This window comes from Pagrus major, chromosome 23, assembly GCF_040436345.1.
Source record: "Pagrus major chromosome 23, Pma_NU_1.0".
Classification (NCBI taxonomy): Eukaryota; Metazoa; Chordata; class Actinopteri; order Spariformes; family Sparidae; genus Pagrus; species Pagrus major.
In genome coordinates, this window is record NC_133237.1 from 10,680,475 (window position 1) to 10,706,354 (window position 25,880).

Sequence of the window (25,880 nt, forward strand, 5' to 3'; positions counted from 1 at the left end):
AACGGACGCATTTGTCTATCTGTCTTAGCACAGCTGTTTTGCATTTCACAAGCGAGTGAGTGCGGGCACATATCTACACACACACACACTTGTGTGTGTAAGTGTGTGTGTGTGTGTGTGTGTGTGTGTGTGTGTGTGTGTGTGTGTGTGTGTGTGTGTGTATCAAAGGGCTGGGGAGGTATCGAAGGAAATGAGATTGGTAATGCAAGAGTGAGAGGGAATTTGTGCATAATAAGTAAGATAGGACTTGTGTCAGAAATGACGCGAGTCTGGAAAAAAAACAAAAAGCAAATGCAGGAATGAGTCGAGGAGGAAAAGAATTGAAACGAGTATTTAAAGCATTTGGAATGTTTGGAGTCATTTTCTGGTCTTAGTCGTACCCTAAAGCAGCACTTACCAGCTGTGTGCAGCATGCTGATATACAGTATATATATATAAATTCCACGGGTGTTTCAACTGTGTAGCATTAGGCCAAAAGAGGTAAAAATTACTTTTTAAATTTTTCTAGAAGAACAGCCCTGTTACTTCCTGTGGGTCACATATGATGCAAAGTGCACAGGCTACACTGACAGCTAATCCCATAATGATAGTTTTACTACTTGTTGCACCTTTAAAAGTGCAATACATAAGAACTCAAATGATCAACAGAATTTTGAGGACTTTTCTGACAGTTTTGACGTCATGATTTCTCTGTGTTGTGTCACAGTATTTAGCGTGCTAACCAGCTAGCCCTTGTCACGGTTTGGGTTTTTGGTTTAGATATTGTTTCCTGTTTTATTTTGTAAGGCTCACCCTACTGTGTCATGTTCCTGCCCTTTGTCTTTTTTCCCGCCCCTTGCGATTGTCCTGATTAGTTTATAATTAATACAAGCTTTTGAGGACTAGCCCTGACTCGGTTGGATGAATCAATAAACTTGAGGGGGAGATAAATGTTGGGGCAGAAAACAGAGAGGCGAAGGAGGAAGAGGAGGAGGAGGAGGATAGGAAGAATAAGCTGACTTCAGCAGCTGATTTCCTGTCCTCTTGCTCTCCTCTTCCTTCTTCCTCTCTGTCTCCCCCTCTCTCTAATTAAAGGAAGAGGGTTTATAAATTAATGTCTAGAGAGAGGAGAGGATTCTATATCGACCGGCAACGCAGCAGAATGCTGAATCTTCCTGCATGAAATACCAGATATTACACACACGCTAAATACATAGAAAGCAGTGCGCGCATGTGTGTGTGTGTGTGTGTGTGTGTTTGTGTAAGGCCAGTGGAGGTTACGATGATAGGGCCTGTGGGATTCCTGCATTATAACATCCCATGGCGGCAATTATATTACCCATCACCCTGTAATGAATTCAGAGCCACTTGAAGAGGAGATGACATCCTGCCCAAGACAAATTGTGTTTCTGATATTCTTTTGTCAGATTCTTTCCTCAAAATCTCTTGTTTCGTTTCATCTACCGCTCTTTTGTCACCACCTGCTTTTTAATCTTTGTTTTGAAAGGCTTTGCTCTTTAACTGTATGTCATTCTTTCTATTCACACTGTCTTCCCTCTCTCTCGTTTTCTTTTATTCTCTGCGTGTGGCCCAAACACCCTGACACTCTCATACACAATCAAGGGCTACAATCAACCAGAACCCGGCTGAACAAGCGAGACGCAATGATAGAAAAATCAAGAAAAACAAGGGTCAGCGCTCTCACTCCGAGCACCTTCTCTGTGCCAGTCTCGCTGGGAGAGTTATCGCTGTGGCACGTTGCATTATGGGAGAATGAGTTCCTAATAGCGTGGAGAAACCCATTCAGTCATAAAACAGTATCTGTCACTCCTGTCAGACAAAATTATGTCGGGAAAATGGATTCTGCTCTCCCTCTCCTCCGCTGGCTCTGTTTATGTGTGGGAATGTGTGTGTGTGTGTGTGTGTGTGAGAGAGAGAAAAACAAGGGCAGAGAGAAAGAGGATGACAGAGTGGACGAGCGAGAGAAAAACTGCATCCATGGATTTAGACATCTTTTCTGAAAGTGGAGCGCTTTTATGAAGATTCAGAGAATAGTCAAGGCCCGGGTAGAAATGCATGTGTGCGTTTGTGGGTTGGTTTGGGAGTGTGTGTTTGCGTATGCACATGGGCTTTTGTGTGTGTCTGCTCTCCATATTGTGATTCTCCAAGCACAAATCCCATGCTGTCTGTAATAATTATTTTGTGAACTGGCTCCTAACACTGCAGCAGCTCCTGAAGCAATTTACACACTCCATCTACTCAGCAGGAATAAAACATAACATCCTGGTTCTGATCGGTAAATACACTCCTTTCATCCACACGGTGAAGCTATACTGTAACTCTGAATGCAGCGAGAAAATTCATCAGCAGCTCTGCCGTGTCATTAATTCTTAGGCTGAATATTTACTCGAAGCTGCATCAACCATGACACGATGTTGTTTTTGACTTGATTTTTAGATTGAGTTTTGGATTCTTACTCTCAACCACCATCATCATCATCATCCGGTTTTGCAAGAAATGATTATTCGATGGATTGCCATGAAATGTGGTGTAGTTTCAAATGAGTTTTATAATATTCAACACAGCATCAAGTCAGTCATCCAGGTCATGGTAATTCTAAGTGCTGTATGGTAGGCAACTGGACGTGTTTCAGTTTCTTGTAGATGTTTCACCTCTGTGTGGGAGTGTCCTCACAGAGTCGTTAATGACACGTGTGAGCTCTGAGTTCAGAGTCGTTAGGGCAGCTTGTGGGTCGTTGACCCAACTAGCCTTTATGTGGGTTGCTAAGGCTAGGTGAGCCCAGGTGTGAATGGTTGTTAAGCTGTCTGGGGAGAGAACTCAGTACAGCATTGTAAGTGGGTGATAAGTAATGTCCTAGGCCACCTCCTCTGTTCAAAGACGGTCCTCCTCTTTCTTCAAACCATCCGTCTTCTCTGGCCAATGAGATGTTTACATTATTGTCCTCAAAGGACCGATTTTTCTACTTCAGATGTAAGTGGACAACAGAGGAGGTGGCCTATGACATTACTTATCACCCACCTATAATGCATTACTGACTTCTCTCCCCAGACAGCTTAACAACCATTCACACCTGGGCTCACCTAGCCCTAGCAACCCACATGACGGCCGGTTGGGTCAACGACCCACAAGTGGCCCTAAGCACTCTGAAACTCAGAGCTCACACGTGTCATTAACGACTCTGTAAGGACACTCCCACACAGAGTTTAAAAGCCTGCAACTCCCCTCCAGTTAATTAGAAATGAAGACGCCTCTTGGATGAGAGGTGAAACGTCTTCAAGGGACTGAAACACGTCCAGTTGCCTATGATACAGCACTTGAATATAATTGTATATGTGTGTGTGTGTGTGTTGCTTTATCTTAAAAAAAAAAGCAAGCTCCTTTTCAATATAAGACTGCACTTTATCTGATTTATTGCCTCCCCTGGATGCAGCATCATTACAACATATTAGCGTTTTTGTGATGTGGAGACACACTAAAAGAGAATAGCCCACACTATCGTTGTTTCTACAAATCCATGCATGGTGAGCGCTTAAGTATGCCACTCCTGGCAAGGCCGCATCCATCTGAATTGTCATTCTGTCCTTTCTGCTCTATCCGCTCAGTTGTTACTTCAGCTAGTTTTCACAGATAAAAGCCTAATTTTGCATAATTCCACGCTGGATCCAGCTTTTCATCCAGTCAGATATACCCGCATAATTTGCTGCAATCTGCACTTCTTTTAAATAAAACAGTCATTCGCTGTGATTACATAATCCTTTAAAAAGACAAAAAATCTGAACACCACACACATCTAACACACTGACAGGTGAAGATATTTCAAAGCGGCTCTTCCCAAAAACTCAAAAATATACCAGCTCCGTGTGTGTGTGTTGAAGAGAACAGCAGGTGTGGATGCTTTGAAAGCCTGAGTCTTAAACACCTGTAGTAAAAAAATAAATTAAAAAAAAAACGCGCACATGCTCGTGGCTCCGTTCCACCACCCTCTTCCTCTCTTTGTGTCGCTTTTTCCCGGGCTCATTTGCTCTCGCTATCTCGGCCCATCTGTCTCCATCGCTCGATCGTCTCGCTATCGCTCCATATAGCTTCTCCTCTCCCTGTCTCTCCCCTCCTGTGCCTCAAGGGGATTTTATTTTTTATTTTTAGTGCATATCCATATTTTAGTGCAGTTACTGAATTTTTATCTCTTGATCATCATGGAAGTCTCTCTTTCTCTCTCTCTCTGTGAGTGTGTGTGTGTGTGAGTGTGTGTGTGTGTGTGTGTGTGTGTGTGTGTGTGTGTGTGTGTGTGTGTGTGTGTGTGTGTGCCGCTGATTCCTGGCGCATGGGTGGGACGGCTGCACCAGAGGGAGAGAGAGAGGGAGAGAGAGAGAGAGCAGCTCCCAATTATGTTTCCACTTTGGGTCTCCGTGTCTCTCTTGCCTTCAGTCTCCTTCTCTGCACCACAGTGAAGTGGTACTGATCAATTTCACAGACTCTCTGTTTACAACAACACACTCTACCTCCCCTCAGCACACCAACAAAGGGTCTTTTGTGTGCATGCGCGTGTGTGTGTGTGTGGGTGTGTGTCAGTATGAAATATGAAAAAGCCAGTCTCAAAGATTGGGTGGAGACTGTGCGGATTGCGGCAAACTAAACCGAATACTGTACCGTGCGCACACACACCGATGTGACCTGAATAAAAAAGCAGATTGGTCGAAGCGCAAGCCTCTCAAGAAGTGTTTCTACCAATAACCAGTGTGGATGGGTAAACACACACACACACATAAACACACACATACAAAGAGCAGTGACCCCTTGCCATCCCAATAACGGAGGTCTCAGGTTTTGATTAACTGTGGTTTTGAGGTGCTATCAAAGACCACAACAGCAATCACAGCTAAAGACAGACAGAGTGCACAGATTATCTGGACAGGGGGGGAGGAAGGGAAGGAAAAACAGGAGGTAAGGATGGAAACACGGAAGAGGAAGGGAACGAAGATGGGGAGGAGAGGAAGAAATTAGACTTGAGGAAAGAAGATTTTTTGGAGAAGGCGGCAGTGATAAGAAAAAAAACGGGGGAAGGTGGCAGGAGAGGGACAAAAATGAAAGAAAAAAAAAGACATAACCATGTATCTCCCTTTCTTCCTTATCCAAATCCTTCGTTTAGTCACACCTCTCTCTTCTCCCATCATTCTCTCAAACGTTTCCTCTCAGCCTCGCCCACCCCTGAACCATGAGCTGCTGGGAGCATTAAGCCTGAGGTATTTAAGCCTGTACGAGGCAGCCAGATGTAGGTATCAGGATACATGGCTGCCATTTAAAAGTCCATTACTACAGCGAGAAATACTCACCCGTTTACAGTGGCCATTCTTTATTGAAGCTTTCTCACATTAACCAGTTAAAGAAATCCATAAGCTTGTTAGTAAATGAGCTCATTGATCAACGCAGAGTTGTACGACTCAGTGAGACAGTAGCATTTTCAATACCGTGTTTGTTTTTGCCCTTCAATTCAAAGAGTTTTCATGTCAATCAAATGCTGTGGGAAGATCCGTGATGTCTTTTTCCTTAATTTCAGTTTCTTTAAGCGATGCTGCTTTTTATATGGTTTGCAATGCATGAACTCCCCTGCGGACCGGCTAAGGAAATAACGCAGCAGTAAGTCATAGAGAAAGACAACAGGAAACATATGTGTGTAAGCGCTTGACTAATACCAATAAACAGGTTGATATTATCTGTAAAATCGGGGTTATCACAGATATATTGGTGTTGGTGTTGATGTGTATGTCGCCACATATCCAAAAAGAAAGAGGAAACAATAACAGTAATGTATAATAATAGTATTGATCAGAAAAAAGCAAAAGAGAGACACACAATAAACAAAAGCAGCATAAACACAAACACAAGCAAGAACAACAGGACCGTAGACAGGTTTTACATCACACACTAAGCCCCCAACAGAAAACCATCTAATTTAAGGGTCCTTTACTATGCTAATTTTCAGGCTCATATATTTTTAGGTGTCTAATAGAAAATGCTTTGACGTTCAAGAAACACATTATTTTTCAGCGTACTGGTCATCCCTGCAGCACCTCTATTCACTCGCTCTCCTAAACGCCTGTCTCTTTAAGGTTCCCCTCTCAAAAAGCCCAGTTTGCTCTGATTGGTCAGCTCCAACAGACCTGAGCAGGCACCGCCCACTATGTCTCAACCTCAGCTCGGTCTGTGTTCTTGCAACAACAACGGTCGGTGACTGCATTTGTGACATCACAACCTTACGAAAGTCCTTGTTTGAAGGCACAGTGTCTGAATACCCGCTGTGTGCATTTCTCTGATGACTGAGCATTTTGACACTTTCACAGTATTTACACACCTAGACCTGCTTTATAATCAAAAAAGACATGGAATTATCGACCATTACAGACTTATATAAGACTTAATGAGAATTTGTTTGTCTAGCGGCCAACAAAACTGAAAAAAACAACAACTAAAATTTTACATCTCATTTATTGTTATTTATATATTGAGCTATTCAGTTATATTTTCTTTATTTTTCATCTCCCTATGCGATGTTAGAAATGTTGTTTTGTACCCATCTATAGACCACCAGGTGTGGTCAAAAAGACTGAATTTAATTTAAAGCTGCTGTAAGCAAACTTCCCAGACATAGCAGCTAACAGGAGGATCCTGCTCTCTGCAGGTTCACCAGCAGACAGGACCGCCTCTTTATGGAGTCCTCTGTCCTGATTGGATGAAGCGGGCAGGGATACAAGACAATGTCTTTTCACTTTTACTGCATAAGCAGTAGGAGGACAGACATGGATTATTGACTAAACACTTTATAACAGTGATTACTGTTGGGATAAAGAGCTATCTTACATACAAATTGCTGACAGCAGCTTTAAATTATTAGCTTTTGCTTTAAAATAATATATAAAACCCAAGCATGTGTAGACTAAACCTTAAAATCCCCAGAAATAGTTTGACAGACAGACATCTTGACAGACAGAAGCAGCAGGTCCTCAGCGGTAGCTCTGGCCCTGAAAGACACGCCTGAAAATGTGCAGACTTTTGCACACACACATCCTACCTTCTCCCACTCTCTGTCCTTGTTGAGAACAATGACCACCAGCTTTGGGTTTTCCTGGTAGCCGTCTTCTGTGAATGACAAGTCTCTGCCATCCCACGTCACATTCATCATGTACCTGAGAGTGAGAGGAGTGGAGGAGGAGGGGGAGCAGAGGGTGATAGGAGGCGAGACAGACAGCGGGGAGGTGGAAAATTCAGAGAATGAGGAAAGGAAAGAAATGAATAGCGATGAGGAGAAACAGGAGAAAGGGGAAATTGAATTACATTAGCATGAGAAAAAGTCAAATTGCAATCTAGTAGTATTACTTTCCTAAAATATTCACACAGGCTCCATTGTATTGAGTTTCAAAATGTAATTCTGAGGGATAAAAAAGAATCTATTCATCTCACAAAAGTCTGTGTGTGCCTGGTATAACCGGTAATCAGGCTAAAATCCTTGAAATGTGAGCTCTACTACAGAACTACATTTGTGTCAGTACGCTAGTGTGTGTACATTAGAAACAGAAAAGATTGGTTGCTTGGAAAGAGAAAGTGAGAATGGATAGTACCGAAAGCTACACACACGCACACACACACACACACACTGTAATGAGTGACCCATATGGCAGGTCACATTAGCTAAGATGGAGGGCAGTGGGAAGATATTCTTGGGTCTACATAGCCTCCACATTAATCACGGCTGTCCTCCCCCCCCCACTCTGTCTCCCTCACTCCTTCTGTCAGTGGTCATGTACAACAAGGGAGAGAGACAGCCCCCCTTTTCTTCTTCCTGTACTCCGTTCTGGGGCCGCTGCGATGGGGGAAACTTCTAAATGGAACATGCGCCCACGTGACGTGTCTTTGAAAAGCCACAGTGTAGCGCTGCAGGTGAGGCGCTTCATGCTGTGCAGGACATTCTGCAGCGTATGAAGGTGGAGCACAAATGGCGCTTTTAGTGTTTGACAAGTTGAATGCTAATTTGAATGTATTCATTTAGTCTGTTACCATGAATAGATATGATTTTCTGCATGCAAAGAATCATTCTGTTCCTGCCAATATTGTGTAAGTTCATTCATTTCATTTTATTACTTAAAGCTGCACTTTGTAGTTTTTTAGAAGAAATTCAAAGTCAGAATTTTAATAATTACAATATTAATTAGGTAATAGTAAAATTCAGAAATATTTATATTTTCCATAACTGAATAAACAAGCTGTTCTCAGAGGAAAATAAGGTCCCCAGAACACTGTTTGAAGCTAGAAAGGTGGCAGGGTCCGCCAAATATAAACAAAGTAAAACTGTACAAAATTGTGTTGTCCTTTAAGGTCAGTTTGTTTATTCAGTCATGCAAACAAAGAGAGTTTGTTTATTTAGTTTGTAAATCAAGATCTTTCTTTTCTGATTAAAATTCTTCGCTAAAACTACGTAGTGCACCTTTAAGACGTTATATACATTCTCCCACACTTGAATCTTACACACAGCAGCAGTATAACCCAATTATAATACCAATTCAAAAGTGTGGTGACAACGATAATAGACAAAAGGCTGTGTTATTTGTGTGTTTGTGTGCGTGGTGACATTTCCTGATACCTACATGTCCCTTTAAATTGTTGGTGGTAACACACACACACACACACACACACACACGCACATCCACTCAATGCTCAGATGAAATCAGCCAGAGATAAGGGGATTGAGTGGGTTTTGTGATTAAAATAATCTGATTGGCCTGCAAGCGACCAGGTGAGTAGTATTAAGCCATTTGATTGGACATGGGACGTGGCGCTGAACCCAATTATGTGCGACTGCAGCTGAGGGAGAGGCGCTGGAATCAATACCAGCACCCGGGCTGCACTTTTAGACAACAGCACATTCTGCGCTTTGCAACCATCTAACTGGAAGACACACACACACACAATGGGAGCTTTTACCCTTCCGTCTGTCTGTTTACTGTATAATTTGTTCTCCTTTGTTGCTCATTGAGATGATTTTCACTCTCTCATGCTGTCATTTCCTTTGGCAGAAGTCAGCAAAGAAAATGTATTTACAGCATTATTACAGAGGATCTGATGTTACTCTGATGCAATCATGTCAAAACTTGTGCTGGATGTCGGAAGGATATGACTGTGAGTGTCAGGCATCCTGTAAGGTAAATCAGTAAACAAAAGAGCTTGAAGGAATCAGGCGAGGATGTTCAGACAACCTCGTTTAATCCTTCCGTCTTAAACACTGATATTTGTATTTAGTTTTAAATTCTTCCGGCTAAACTTTATTTCATGTAAACAGTGTGAACGCATAGTTGAAAACATTCTTTCACATCAATGTGTCCAGTGAAGTTTAAAAATGCATGCTAACTCAAGTAAATATCTCTTCAACAACAAAACTGTTATTCCTTCAAATTCTGTGGATCATATAGTTGTTACTTACATATTGCACTTTTATCTTTATACAATATGGGACCTTTAAAGGTGCAATATGGAAGAACAGGCCACCTGTTGAACTCATACTACAAACAAATATCAGCAGCTTATCACCAGAGAAGCTAATTTCTGCCAACTGTATTCTGTTTTTGTCTGTATCAACTGTTAACTTGTTAGCTCTGTTAGCCATACAGTTAGCCAGAGAGTTGGCGTTCACGCTGCTAACACAGGACAGTTTGACCGCTGGAAGAAAGAGGTTTTCGCGCCTTGGGCTAGCTTGTAAGCATGCTAACGTAAGTAGATATCTTAACAACACAATACATAGACGTCTTCGACATAGTGTTAAAACTGTTATTGCTTCACATACTTTTGATAATTGTAGTTAATTTTTGAATGTTTCAAACTAAAATTCTTACATATTGCACCTTTAACACTGGGAACTGAGCTCCTCCAAACAGGCGCCACTGTGAAAACAGCCAATTTGATGCACAAGATATACTTAGTGTCAAATATACATCTCATTAGCTGTTCAAAGACAACAGGATGAGCAAAATGTGTTTGGTTGTCTGGGTAAGTGTGTCTGCAGATATATTTGGGGCGACGCCCATCATACAGGTGGACCTGATAGGGGGTTGCAAGGAAATGGACACCTCCTAGAGTGTACACCCTAAACAACCCTAAATGACCATCCCTGCACACACACACACACACACACACACTCTCACAAAGATACGGAAACACAGACAATTACTTTGCCCACCTCAACAATTCTCCCCTTAATGTTTCCTCTCCCCTGTAGCACTCAGATCATAGTAAAGCGATCCAATTTCACTCACTTTCCAGCCTCCATTATATCAGTAATCTCTCTATTCATTAGAGGAGGGGGGGTGGACGAGGAGTCGGTGCAGAGGTGGGGAGACAGGAGGCGGAGAGGGAGCACCCAAAAAGAAGTGTGAGAGAGTGTAGAGATTAGAGAGATTGAGGGAGATGGAAAGAGGGCAAAGTCTGACGAGAGTGGAGGAGGAGGAGGAGGACTAAGCCTCGACAGAGTTGGGATAAAAATATCTCTGGTGTTATTTTTTTCCTCCCTTCCTCTTATTTTGGAGTAAAAAGGGGCTGGGATGGGGTGGCTGGGGGGGCACTGCAGCCAACACTCACGTTTACTGCAGCAAGCACATGGGAGCACACACACACTTGACTGCTATAATGCAGTCGAATCCAAATACGCGCCATCCCTGATCCTGCACTCATGAGCAATAATGTCATTCATGAGAAAAGATGACATTTCCGAATAAATTGGGCATGTGTCCTGTGTTCTTGACACAAAAAAGATGGAATATCTCGAGCACTCGCTCAGTCTGAGCCCCTCCAGGTCTCTCCTTGTTTGGAAAGGTCTTCCTTTGTGATAAGAACTCCACATTTTATCTCAAGAGGCTTTACCGCGGGGGAAGAGTCGGCACGGAGATGTGAAGATGGACTGCATAATGCTGCGTGTGTGTGCGTTAAAGATGGAGACGTTTGTCCTTCGTCAAGACAAGGACCAGTCAAAGCGATGATGTATACTGTCAGCGCTCGTGATCTATGAACTGCACACAGAGCGCACACACATACACACACTGTGCTTGTGAGAGACAAAGAGGGGGGAGTCTGAAAAAAAAGAAAAGACGGGAGCTGCTATCAGTGCTGATTTAGGTCTTTTAAGATGACCCAAGGGTGGGTAGTCACTTGAACACACACACTCAGCCTCAGGTGGCACGTGTTAAGTGTGGCATGAATGATGACTGTACAAGGTGAAGTAGATGCTAGCTTAGCAGCCCCTCCTGTTGTCCCTGGTGTGTGTGTGTATGTGTGTGTGTGTGTGAGCATTATGTTTGTGCAGTTATATTTCAGTGTGAGCTCGGGCAGCGCAAGATTAATGCCAACAATTACATTTTGTCTTTCCCACGCTCGCAGTCCCGCCGTTAAATGCAACACATGTCCACGCAGCTGCTTCAGCAGGATTCCTTTTGTTGCACAGGAACAGAACGTGTGCGTCTATTGGCTTGGGAGCCCAGCTCGAATATCGTGGGTTTTCTCCGATATGCAGATACATTTTTGGTTGAGGAATCCGGAGCACCTCTCTTAGATACCCGTCCCTCTGATGAAAAATTAATAAACCTCTCATACGATGGGATTTGCAGTAGTTCACATTTTGACTGACTAAACTCCCTCATATTTGCTGCTCTGCAGTCCCATCTCTCCTTCATGCTCTGAGCATTCAAACCAAAAGTAACACCATGGCTCATTTCTCTCTGAGAGGCACCACGCTAGCTGTCAATCACCTTTTTCTCCTGCTTAATAGACACAATACAATGACTTTTCAGCACTGGTCTTTTATAATCCCGCAAAAAGATGGCATCCTTGGCACACCACCTCAGACTACGCATCAGGAGCATGAACTACAATAAGCTCGTCGTTTCAGATTATGAAAACGGAGGCATCTTTTCTCGCTCCGCAGTCGCCTTTTCAAAAGTTAACGTGAGGGCTCACATTCAGACACACATCTGCTGTTCATGTACCCAGATTGATTTGATCACTTAAAGACAACCGGCGACCGATTTATGCATTCCGGCATTACTGCGGTGGGAAGTCGTAGTGGCTCAGTGTCTGCTGCTGCCTGCAGACAGTGACAGCAGCACGGCTAGTTGGATTGACGACGTGAGGCAGTGGCCTCCAGTTACCGATGAAGGCACCTTAAATGGACGGCGTCTTAAAGTTATTCAGTTTTTGACATCGATTAGGACAATAGCCAGAATACATTGTGAAGACGGAGAGAAAAAACTTGGCTACACTTCATTATACAGGTCTGCAAATTTCAAAAGTAGGTGGTAATTAAAAAGTAAGCCAATTTCTACATAATGTTGCTTTAATCAATACAGACAAAAACTGCTTTTTTTGGTTTTTGGTTCAATGCTTTTCAGGATTTAATTATCGCTCAGTTCACTCATAAAGGGGCAAAATTACTATAACAATCATATTAATTAATCAATAATAATTGTAATAATAATTATGGTACTCTTGACCCACTTCTGGTAAACACCCTGGTCCTCTGCACACCCAGGGAATCAATCTAAAGTGTATCTTCTCAGAGAGGGGCACTCTTCATGAAGTAAAGGTAATTCAGTTTTTTTTTCTGAAGTTGAAGTTTGACACTTGAGCTACTGAGAACTGCACAGGTTCTTCTTGATGTTGTTACATAGGAAACAATGGTTACATAAGAAATAATAAAGGTTCAAACATGCAGATATTGATTCGTTCTATTTCTTCCACTCGCTTCGACTTTATGACATTTCAGTTCTTCCAGGAAAAAAACACAACCAGTTTCATATTTGATAATCACGCACACGAGTTTGTTCCATGTGCACAGCCCACCATAGATGACCGTACGCATTACTACTCTTTGTGAGATCACGTTAATCACAAGTCACAGGAGACCCGCGAAACACAAATGTACATGTGGCAGTAGAGTCATAAACACACATATCCACGCAGACGTAGTTAGCGAGCTGTCATTCACTGATGTAGTATTTATGATCGGTGGAGTGACTGGCATGTTGAGTCACCGGGGAATCATTTGAACAGATATTTAAAAGGTTGTGTTTCTAGATCTTGGCGAAAGTGACAAATAACTCGAGTGTCAGTATTTCCTTTTAACACACGAGCTTGATGATTGTATGATTCCATCTTATCAGCTAATTAAAAAACTGTTAGCATATGGCATTCATCTTTTCAGTCCTCGGTTGCAGTGTGTGGTGTGTGTTAATGTCTCCGCACAGCTCACATGACAACTGCCCCAGGACTCAGCGCGTGTGTGTAATGTGTTTGTGTGTACATGTGTTTCCTGAGTTCTGACCCTCATATATCAGGGCTGGAGACTGAAATTACCTGTCAGAACAAACTACTACCACCACGCCTTTCACGCACACAACACACACACACACACACACACACACACACACTCACGGAAAGACATACACTGATAAATAAGTGCTGAAGTCTTTTAAGGCACAATGTTCACCACAGCAAGGTGAGCGGCTCGCTGTAAATCTGTCATGACAGAACATTCTCTTAAGGGGGGAATATTTCACTTGTTTCTGACATGCACACGGACAAGTGCAGACTCACACACACACACACACACACACACACAGCAAATTTTAAATGGAGCGCAAGATGTCACTTGGTCTGATTGCTGCACTGGCCGGAGCTCTTAGTTGGTCATTTGTCTCCTGTTTTTATTTAATTTTATTTTTCGATTACTCTGCAAAACATATTCATCTTGGACGTGTCACGGTGGATTCATCATCACGGCTGTCACAGGCAGAGTGAGAGAGGTAAAACGTCACTGAAAGCCGGCGATGTAAGGCGCTTGTCTCCAGAACGACAGACTTTTCTGTGATTTCAGCACCATCTATTAAATAATTCTCCTCAGAACAAGTTTTTCTCCTCTTTCTTCTTGGACAGAAGCAGCACTTCATCACTGTAAATCAAATCAGTGTTGGCTCTGAGAGCAGATGCATATAAGATAAAACTGTGGCTGACATCTCGCTTACGACAGGGATCCACTAAAGAGAAGCCCAGGAGAAACTCCTGTGACCCACTGTACTTACTGCAATATGTCACTCTGGTGCTGTACATTTGCACATACAGCCCATCTGCCTGCCTCTGTGTGTGTGTGTGTGTGTGTGTGTGTGCTAGCCATGTCCTCCTACCTCCCCTGACAGCCGTCGATTGTCTAACAACCCGCCTGTAGCCCCGACCTAAGCTTGACCAATCATGTTTCTCATGTCCTGGCCCCGAAGCCCTATTGGCTGAGCTCTCTCACCCACAACAAAGCCATCTGTGGCCACTCATCACCTGGGTAACAACTTGAGGCAGCAGAGCATGCTGGGAACAAAGTCAGCTGGCTCTGTATGGATACTTGGTACCTCTCTTTGGTGATTCTGCACCTGACAAAACGAGAGCTGCTGTGTGTCAGGGTGGAATGGGTATTTAAAGTCCTGCAGAGGTTACTGAAGATGTGATCAGTCATGCTTTACTGTCTCTTTGCAGACATGTAGCTGATCAATGCCAGTAACTCTTCTGGTACCTCAGTAACTATTGCCATTTCAAGATCCTATAATCTCTAATCTCCCAGGCACCCTGAACTACCCATGGTTGACATTGGATTAGAGCATGGATACCGGATTCAGTAGGAAATGTAGAAATGATGTGCAGGTTTCACATCAGTTGGCATGTTGCTTTCAAGTTGTTTTTGTGCAAATATAGTGTTAAAAATGAATAAATATAGTGTAAAAATAAATAAACATAGTGTAAAAATAAATAAATATATTGCAAAAATAAAAATAGTGTAAAAATAAATAAATATAATGTAAAAAGATAATCACATAGACACAAAAAACAGAACTCCCGTCGATCGTTGGGTCTGGCTCGGTTCCTACTCTCTTGGACTTGAACTCTCTGACTTGGATTTACTCAGTAACATGGACTAACAATTATCGGAATTATCAGACAGACATTTTTTCTCAGAAAGTCAGAAACCAAACAATTTGGAAACATGGCGGACGAAAGCAAACCTTGGGTTGACAGTAAGAAACTTTTACCAACGTCATGTATTGTATTGTCATAGTATATTTTCCTTTGCACATCTTCATATACAGATAACAGCTGTCAACGTGTTGTTTAAATGCTCTGAGTGATAAAAATGGAAACGACTTCTTATTGGTGTCCATGTCACTCGCACTTTCTGACATGACGCACACCGAAGTCGGAAGAACGACTTCCCAACTCAGGAAAAGGGACCGTCTGAGGAGCATGTGAATGCAGCATGAATCTGATCTCTTATTCAGTTGTTTTTTTGTCTCCTCCTCTCTTATTTTTCCTCTTTGTTTTGCCCGCAGGCTGAGATACTGTCAGCTAACTGAAGTTAATATTATGCAACCTCAGTTCCTACAATATTCCCAGAATTACAGTGATGTGCTGCGTCTGCCAAGATGATGAGCAGATTGTTAAATACCAAACACATCCATGTGCCTCAAATGTCACAATCATTTTCCAGTTTAAGCGTGTGAACTATACAGCCAAACACTTCAGATTTTTTTTTTTTTTTTTATGTTAAACTTTGTCATTTAGACTTGTAATTTCACACATCATTATAAAAAAATGAAAAACAATTTTGGGATGTAAACACAGGTTGTGTGCATCTCCCCCTCCTCTGCCAGATGGAGAGCCAGACAGAGCTGGCAAGACCTGCGACATCTCCCACTGGCTGCTGGGGAGCGAGCGCATGATGAGAGGGAGAGCAGAGCAGAGGAGAGTGAATGAGAGATGGAGGAATAAACGAGAGGAGGAACAGAAGGACTCATCACGGAGCTCTTCAATTTTGGAGAGCACTCATTTGTAGCGGCCTCCCGCTGTTACCCCAGTCTCAATTTCTTCCCTTGCCTGTTTCTTCGCTGCCTAAACCACAAACTTCCTCCTCAACTCCCATTCAGCTCTTTCATTCTACCCTCTCTCTCTCTCTCTGACTCCTACACTTCCTCTCTTAGCTCCAACTTTCAATCCCTTGGTCTCTTATCCAGTAATTGCATCTTTTCTTCAATCTCAGTTCTTCACGCAGACTTGCTGGAAACTTGGTGGAAGTCTCTAATTACTGGGGACAAAGGTGAAAACAAAGAGACTGTGGCAGGAAGCCCTGCATTCAGATAAACATACATACTTATTCCTATGTGCATTAACTCTCTCGCTGTTATAAAAATACACAAACCTCTTTCACAATTCTGCTTTTTCTATTTTCACTTTACTTAAAAGACACATTGCTGACGGTGTTTCCTGTTGATCATTATAGACACTAGGGATGCTCCGATCAGGGTTTTTTGCCCCCGATACGAGTCCGAGTCCTTTGATTTTTGAGTATCTGCCGATACCGAGTCCCGATCCGATACTCTTATAATACATTTAAAAAATTAAAAAGATCGAAGAAAACTATCCAAGGTGTCCCTTATTTTTTATTATATTTTACCACCCCTCGATATCCCAAATTTACATATCTGACAGTTTGCAACTGCATCGTTCTCGTCACTCACTTTAAAATACTTCCACACAGCAGACATGGTGCGCCACAACTCGCCACTCCGCTTCAAAACAAACTGGCGTGCTGGTCTTCTGCGCATGCGCATGTCGTAAACGGTGGTAGTAAATACTCATTTTATTTTTTTTTATTTTGAATCACCAATAGCCCATATATCAACAATCTAATACAAATAATGACTAAATAAATATATATAAAACCGATCTCTGATCGGGTCGTAACATCCGAGTCCCGATCGAGTCTTCAGTGGCGTGATCGGCCCCGATTTCCGAGTCACGTGATCGGATCGGTACAACCCTAATAGACACCCACACATTCATTGTTTGCTTACTTGTGTAGTGCACTGGGAGGCAGCTTGGTTGTCTTCTCCATCTGGCCGTAACAGGACGTCTTGGCTTCGGGGATGTCGCCGTACTCCTCCAACATGGCTGCCGCCGCCGATGTTATGATCCCCAGACCGTCCCGAACTCGTGCCTCCAGAGGGTAGTCCCAGTCGTCGTACGACACCGAAATCATCCCCGGCGGAAACTCGTCGGGCGTTATCTCAGGGTTCCCAGTGGTGAGCGACGGCACGATCCAGATGTATCCGAATCCGGTGAGGCCCAGGGAGCGAGCCTCCTCCAGGATGTAGACCGCCTCGTCCTTGGAGCAGTAGAGCAGGACCACTGGGGACTGGACCTTCTTGAGCATGATCTGTGAGCGGCTGTCTTCCTCCACGGCGTCCAGAATGATGATGTTCTGCAGGTCCCAGCCCACAAAACTAAAGCAAGGATAACGAGGACAAGAGTGAAATGTTAATATTTAACTAATAGACTATTAACTTTGCTCAGGTGCTGGCAAGGGCGGTTATAATTATCCATTATAATTAATATCATTGTTAAGTGCGATGTGAATGCTAATAGGTGTAAAGTGCTTATTGTCGAGGGAAACACATTAAGGCTAAATGGAATGCAAATGCTAAAGCTGGTCCTGTATAATGACACTCAGCATGTTCCTGCCCACACAAGCAAAGGACAAGGAGAACAAACACTGGCCTGTTAAATGTGAAAGGGCCGACAGTGCCTGTGGTCAATGTGCTAATTGGTGACAGCACTTATCAGAAAATACTGCTGCTATCAAAGTGGAACGCAGCTCCTGTCACATATTTGGACTCAGAAATGTGTTCATTAATATTACACTGCTCCAGCACAAACATGTGGCTGAAGACAGATGTTCTTCCACAGGAATTATCCTCTGTGGAGAGGTCAAAGCAGCTGCGGAGAGAAACTGCATTGGTGTGATACCAAAACACATTTTTAATCTAAAAGTACATTTATTAAAAATGATAATGTGTTTGTAGAGTCTCTTTTTCATCCCAGCTGCTACTTTTTTCACAATGTCCCGAGTGATAATACTCAGCAGGTCCCAGTAGGCAGGACTAAAGAGCAACAGGAACAGAGCAAATGCTGGTTATGTCAGTAATTCAAGAAAATAATATGTCATAAGCTGGCAGCATGCTGTGGTATTGGGAGTACAGGTCCTTGATGACAGAGCCGGCAGAGTGAGGGACAAAGACAGATACACACACGCACACAATCACACACACACACACACACACACTGGAGACTGTCAAAGAGTGTGACACATGGTAGGGAAATGAGCAAAGCGATAAACATCATGCAGTAATCCAACAATAGACAGGTAGTGTAACATGAGAGTGATTTGGGACTTGCTGTCCTCGTCTCGCTGTCCAAAGTGATAATGGTCTACAAGTCCCGGATGACAAAACTAGTGAGGAGAGATAATGATACACAGAGACACATTAACAGAGAAAGAGAGAGACACAGAGAGACAGCATGGGTAATAACAATTTTGGGAGAACGAAATACTGCATCACCCCTCGACATTAAAGTCCCCATGAAACGGCTAATAGATTGCTAGTCGCTTCAGCGTACTTAGGTCGGACCAGGACAGAAAAACACCACCTCTGAGAAGACAAAGGCTAGTTTGACAAAGGGGTTTGGAACATGGCAACCCCGTGCTGAGTCAGCGAGGACCTCTCACTGAGCTAACAGCAGCTAACTACATTTAGCAGCAGTTAGCACTTACGTCAGCATTAAAGCGCCCGGTATCTATCTACCAGGAAAATCGGTAAATCACCTCTGTACCGTCCGGAGCTGTTTGTTGAGAAGCTGCTGGTTATCTGGTTTGTTGTGTAACATGTAAAGCTATCTGTCCAGAGTTGCTCAAGGCAGCGCAGCCTCAGGGCAGCGCAGGGAAAACCAGAAAAAATGTTCTCCCTAAAACATGACCCAGTTTTACTCAAATCACTGAATAATTGCGTTTTTGTACAAGTTATAAAACTGATGAATGAACATATGCCTCTGAGTGCAGGATGAGTCATCAACATTTTTTTCCAGGAAGTTACAAACTCCCGTTGGACCTGAAACTGGTGCATACGTGAGATATGGAGCAAGCCACATGTGATAAAAACACTTAAACAGTAAATTTGACTGCATGGGAACTTTAATAAAATATAGAAATAACTAATAAGAATATAAATCGATGTTTATATAAAATGATTTTACCCTTCAATACATCTTTTACCTGCAGAAAAAGTGCTAGTGTGTATGGTGTGTCTCATACAGCTAAGTGATTATGTGTTCAATGCCTGAACAACCATTCCCATCCAAAGCCCAGCTTTGTTCTTTATTCTGCAGATTATACCGACAGGAAGACCACCTACCTGCCTGCACTCATCTCCACTAGACAGCCTGCGTATGTGGCCATCCACAAAATATAATATGCCCTCATTCTCATGCGTTATACCTGGCCTGTGTTTCAACTCCACATAATGATCTCTGTCCATGGCCCGGGTCAGCCATGACTTCGCTGAGTTGACTGACTCTCTGCTGTGAATGATAGAACTTCATCAGTATTAAAACTGTCTGCCCATGACTGAGTCACTGTGCACCGGCTGAACGCTGACACAGGAAATCGACGGCTGGTAATTGCAGGTAATTGGCCTTATTATTTCTCCTTTCATAAATGACATTTATGGCTATTATTTCAACGTTGTGGTCAACATCATTTCTGGAGGGTAGGAATATTGACCTCGGGATGTTAAGTTACTTTTCTTTATTACAATCGTTAGCTATCTTTCACTGAAGTATCATAAATAAGAAATAGGTCCGAAGACGCATAAATTAGCGGCATTTAAAGCTGGAAGGGAAAACATCCAGGATCTGATAACCTCAGAACTCTGACAGTTTTTGATATATATTTTACCTGACATGTAGGGCTGCACAATACTGACATTGCCATATTTTGCATTTCTGCAACATATGTTGAGATATGAACAAAAGCAGGAATTTTCCCCAGATAACTTAAATAGTTCAATAGAGGCTATGCACATGATGTCACAGTAGGCAGATGTCACCATGGTTACAACTACTGAGAGGCAGAAAGATTACCAAGTAGGAACATTGTTAATATTTATCAAGTGCTGCAATTGATGTTCAGCCTGAATGTGAAAGAGCCATACTTGACATTACACGTCCTGCGATGTGAATATTGCAGATGTGAACATGGTGACGATGAAACAACATGCTTGCAAAACTATTTGGACAATTACCAATTCTTGATATTTCTAAAAAGGGGCAGTTCACAAGAAGTTTGAGGGCAGCCTGTTCTCATTCCCAATGCAATGAACACAGCAGCTTGGTCAGTGGCCCTACGCTTCCAAGTTTGACGCTGTAGTTGCCCCTCTAATGTCACTTCTCGAAATGCCCCTCCAGTGCAGTAGTAGAATAAAGCAAGAACAATCTGAGCTGGGGGTTGGTCAGGGTGGTTAAATGTGTCATAAACAGGATTTTCATTCTAGACACATGGGTCCTGTGTGTGATTGAGATTAACTCGTCGTCAGGCTATGCTGAAGCCTGATAACGACCTCTTCATTTGAATCAGTTAAGTTAACAAAGTGACGTGAGTAAATAAAGTTAAACTATGGGACTGAACTTAAACATTTTAACCCAAAGAATGATCTTTTCCTAAACCTAACCATGTAGTTTCTGTGCCTAAACCTAACCGAGTTGCGACTGTGTCCTAACGTTTATAACAGTCCACAGAAATAACATATCACAATATGTGAAATCTTTGTCAGCAAGCTTCATTTTGAAAGTCTAACCGGATTAATTATTCCTATTCCTGTCCAAAACTGGTGCTAGAATAGGTAGAACATCATAGTTTAAAGGTCAAGGCCACTTACCATGCCACGTATTTAATCAGCCAGGAGTGAGAACATGTTATTGAGGGACAAATTTCTAAACCTATTCAATCTACCATTGGTTGCCACTCTTCTTACAATCAAAACAATTGTAAGCAGTGTTACCAAATACAGACACAGGCAGAAGGCTTTTGAACCACTGTCATAAAGAGTAACTGCTAATGAAAAAGACCCTCCTCAGCTGGGCTTTAATATATCATGGGTTCAGGCACCGGCCCTTGCCAGTATCTCAACACTGCTGAACATGCATCATTAATTTGACATTTTTTTGCCAAAAAATATGGTTTGCTGTTCTCTTCAGCAGTTTTTCCTCCTTCTCCTTCTCTCTACAGAGAGCCACAGCATCAGTCAAAATGACCTAAAGGTGAGGCAGACAGCCAGACTCGATGATCTGTAAACCTACCTGTCATCTGCATTCAGTTTAAGAACGCTGATGAAATCCTTTTAGGCTGACTGTCTTGATATACATACTGTATGAGTGGAGATGATGAAAAATGCAAGGCCCAAAACATTGTGTACAGTAACTCCTCTGAAAAGTAAACTTGCTGTTCTCTCTGGGGAAATTGGCAGTGATAATGGAGAAGATTACAGACCAAATGGGGAAACGGGCTTGGAGAAACGCCCGGGCCAGAAGCGTATTAGCTGTTTAGGAAAACATACCTGCAGCACTTGTTATCTTCAGTTTCCCTTAGTGCAAACTGTTGGCATTGAGAGATGATTTTGACCCAGAAGGATAGATGGAGGGAGGAATAACTTACTTGATATCAGACTGAATCGTCGCACTCCGTTTCCATTGGTGTGGACAGACTCAAAGGTCCAGCTACAATATCAACACACCATCTGTTACAGCTACACTAGTGTTCCAGAGTTTGGAATCACCTGTTATATTTATGTTTATCTATTTTGAAGTTTGAACCAAAGCTTGGCTGAAGCAACACAGCTTTTTATTCCAGCTTGTTAAAGAAAACATTTTGCACCTGAGACTAGCGCAGGAACCTGGACCAGTGTGTGGGATTTATGCACATCCCTCCCTACGTTGGCCTCAAAAAATCACAGAAAAACGCCCTTTCTGGAGCCAGTGTTTGGTTTTTTGTTCATTCTTGGCTACTGTAGAAACATGGGGGTGCATCATGGCATACTCTGCTGTGTCTGTAGATATAAAAGACTCATTCTAAGGTAATGAAACACAACAGTTTTTAGTTTTTTAATTCTACACTAACAATAACATAATTATGAATACTATATTCCCCCTGTAATCCCCCTAAATTCTACACACTGGACCTTTGAATCTGCAGAGATTCTGGTGCTAAGCCTCCAAATTATCCAACCAAAGACTGTTGATTTCTTATATTCTTATTTAACTGCTGCTCAGAGGTATCTTTGTCTCTTTCTGCCCCTTCATTTGTCAGTCTGGTTGAACCATTGTAGCAGCGTTTTATTCCCCATGCACAAAACATAACGTTCTTGGCATACGCCTCATACAAAATAACATCTATTTATACTTTCAATAATGTAAAAGCATGAAAGACCATTCAAAGAGTACTACTCTCAGCCATCTGACTGTATCAAATCCAGCTCTTTTGGTAGGCAATTCCAGACTTTAGAACAGGAAAGTACAAAACGGTGAGTTTATATTCTATTTTGTCTTTTTCCTCATATGTACAGATGCTTGTTGCATGGCAATACTTACTTCTTAAGTGACAACATTGTGCTGCTGCATCTTGGCCACTGTTTTCCACTTAAATATGACAATGAAACTGGGCAGAACAGTGCAAAGCCCGTGTCTAAGTGATCCTACCTGTTGTCCACGGTAGTTTTTAGGATATTGATGAACTCCTGGTAGCCAGGGAACTTTGACGTGACAATGGAGAAGATGTGCCAGTCGTACTCCTCCATGATGTTCAGCATCAGCAGAGCCTCCTGCTGGATGGAGGCACCGAACTGGAAGAATGTCGACTTCACATCCTGTGAAAAGAGAACAGAGGACAGAGGGATGGAAGGAAGGGGAGAAGGGAGGATAAAGGGAGGAGAAGAAAAGGATTCAGTTGGATTTTTCGTTTCGCTTCTCTTATTAGTCCACCATTTAATTTAAACTGCATCTCACAAATATCAATCAACAACAGAGCATTTAAAATTTGGCACAACACACACACGCACGCACGCACACACACAGATCGAGAGTAATAAGCTTCTCGTGGAGGAAATATATGGATGAGGGGCTCAGAACAATTCAATTAAGCCTAAATTGGATTGGTGCAGTACAGGCAGGCTGCAGAACTCTGTGGGCCTGGTTCTGGGGAATGAGGGTTACATTCACTCTGAGTCACACATATCCACTCCATTAAACCTGACTCAGAATCATTTGCCACTTAATTCAGCCAAACTGAGACACAGGCTTGGACAGAGCAGACAAGCACTATTACAGGTGGACTAATGAACTCTATTCATTTATGGTGGAGGCTTCATTTTGAATGATTCATTACGGTGCGGGCCATTAAAATGAAGTGAAATGAGTCAAAATAAATCTTGATAAACAGTCGGGAAAGAAAAAAGAATGTAGCAATAGAGAATGTGTGGTCTGACAGAGTGTTGCCTTGTTTTTGGTTGTTTGTGGCGTGATTTGTTGTGTGTGTGGATTTCTGTTACCTTGAAATGTCAGGGAGTTCACACATGGCTTATCTTGACACTACTTGTCTTTGGCACTCTAATTATGACAGACTTGCAGGTTGGTGTGTGCGTGTCTTCTGTTTGTGTGTATGTGTGTGTGTGAAGCTGCAACCTGACAGCCAGAAGAAAAGAAAAAAAAAAGAATGATAGCTATGAGCCACAGAACAAAAGGTTGGAGTGAAAGATAGGAGACAAATGAAGAAAAGGGGATTCTGCCCGGTGTCACTTTGTAAGATCACACCTGCTGTCAAAATGAACAAATGTACCACACACGTGTGTACACACACGTACCGACTTACAGAAATGAACGGACTACATGAACACACTGCCTGCAGCCTGCATCTACAGGAATTCATCCACAGTGTGACTAAACTCGAAAAAAACACAGAGTGTGATGAAGCAGCAACCGCAATGCTAGGAGCTACTGTGGAGTGTGATGCCGCCTAGCCTCAGCCTCAATCCTCAATAAAGCCTGCAAAAGTCGAGATTTAAACGCATCTTGTCTGCAGAGAGCCCTAATATCTAAAAGAAATATCATTGTTTGGAAGAAGAACAACTGAGAAAACAACCAGACATCTGAACAAGTAACCAAGTAAGGTAGCTGTGGCCTTATTATGGAACACATACTAAATTTCCTGTCAGTTCAAACGCAGTCTGCCTACCTTGGTTATGTTTAAAGGGTCCGTATCATACAAAATTTCAGGTCAATACTTTTATTGTGCCTGTCTAATAGAAAATGTTTCCGTGCTTTAATGTTCAGAAAACACATTTTTTTCTTAAACTGTTGCTGCAACACCTCTATTCGACCTTGTCTCTTATCTCTTTAAAGCCCCTATACCGATAAGTCTGCTCTGATTGGTCAGCTCTCGCAGGCCTGAGCAGACACCTCCCATTCTGTTTTCACATCAGCCTTACTGGTGTTTTTGCATGCACGGCCGTGCTGGGGGCGTGTCTGAGGGTGGTCACGTACAGATGTGACATCACAACCTTCCAGAACACTTGATGACTCGTTTAAAAGGCACAGTTTCTGATGACAGGTTTTGTGCATTTCCCCTTCGATTGAACTTTTTGGTACTTTCACAGTATTTTTCGAGCACCTAGACCTGCTTTATAATAAAAAAAAGAAGATGGGAAATCTCACTTTCCACAATATGTGACCTTTAAGGTCTACCGTACAAAGCACATATACTGTACAGAGCAAAGCTTGCAAGCCACTTCAGGTAGAAAACTCACACTGAACAACTACAGTCACACATCTGATACTCCACTCTCTGCAGCACATCCAACACGCCCTTTGAACTGTCGTCACTGCTGCTCCCATAGCATTTAAATTAGCCCTGCCTCCAGCGTCCACCTGTGGGCTCTGGAAAATGTCAAACAAAACAGTCGAACTGTTTAAGCTAATAGGACACACTTTCAGTACATTGATTCAGAGAAGTGCTTCAGTGAGTGCTGATGCATGAGTCTATAAAGATAAGGAATAGTTTTGGTTTGCTGTACCAGATTCAGGTCGTGGTTCTAAAACACCACCATAGACAAATACTGAGGGAAAGAGAAGGTGGCATGGCCAAATTTGAATCACTTAATATATCTTTAAGACAAAAAATGAACTGGTGTGAGTATATGAAACGTTCTGATTAAGTTACGCACATTAAAATATAATCTCTCAATGTTTTTTCGCCCTTTTTAATATTAGTCAGGCACTCTGCTGGTCTGCTGGTGTCGGACTATGCTATACAGCTCTTTTCCTGTCGACAAAGCTTCACTTTTAAGACACGGAGTCAATCTAACACAACTTAGTGAAGAGGCTATCGGGGGCATGAAAATAGACACAAGTAGAAAGCAGGGACAGTAAGTAGAGCATTGTATTTGTAACCATATCACCGCACTGGATGTAATTTCATCTCTACATGCATGACCTAGCATTTCCTTCTCCACTGTGTTGATAGCCTCTGAATAATGTGGGTATTCGCTGTTTGCATTATTTGTGCGAGTGTGCGTCTCTTTTCCCCCTATATCGAGACTCTTGAGTGCTCTTTAATGGTATTGTATCTGTATGTGAGGTCGGCTCACTTGATGCTCAGACTCAAGTGCTCTTCAGAGCCTCCCTGTGCAGCCCAGTGTGCGTGTATATGTGTGTGTGTTCTAATGGGGTAGAAACTGAAGCAACGCTTGAGCATGGTGGGACAGGAGGGAGGTCATGCTATAAGACGTGTCACTTCCTGTCTTCATCACAGCAGCAGCAAATACACCCACTCTTTGCTGCAATATTAAGGGGACTGTGAGGAGCATGCGGACAGTCACAAAGAACAGTATAATGTAGCAGATTTATATATGACTGTTAAATGTGGAATAATG

The 25,880-nt window shown here is 42.6% G+C and overlaps 1 protein-coding gene across 1 annotated transcript in view; it reads right to left on the minus strand.

Moving 5' to 3' along the window:
• The window catches only part of grin2aa (glutamate receptor, ionotropic, N-methyl D-aspartate 2A, a), a 147,320-nt gene that overhangs the window by 32,863 nt on the left and 88,577 nt on the right, over window positions 1-25,880 (minus strand). Inside the window, exons 2-4 of the mRNA XM_073494370.1 lie at window positions 22,654-22,820; window positions 16,923-17,351; window positions 7,067-7,181 (exon numbers count right to left, since the gene is read on the minus strand). Coding sequence (XP_073350471.1) covers window positions 7,067-7,181; window positions 16,923-17,351; window positions 22,654-22,820 — 711 coding nt within the window. The remainder of the gene's footprint in view (window positions 1-7,066; window positions 7,182-16,922; window positions 17,352-22,653; window positions 22,821-25,880) is intronic.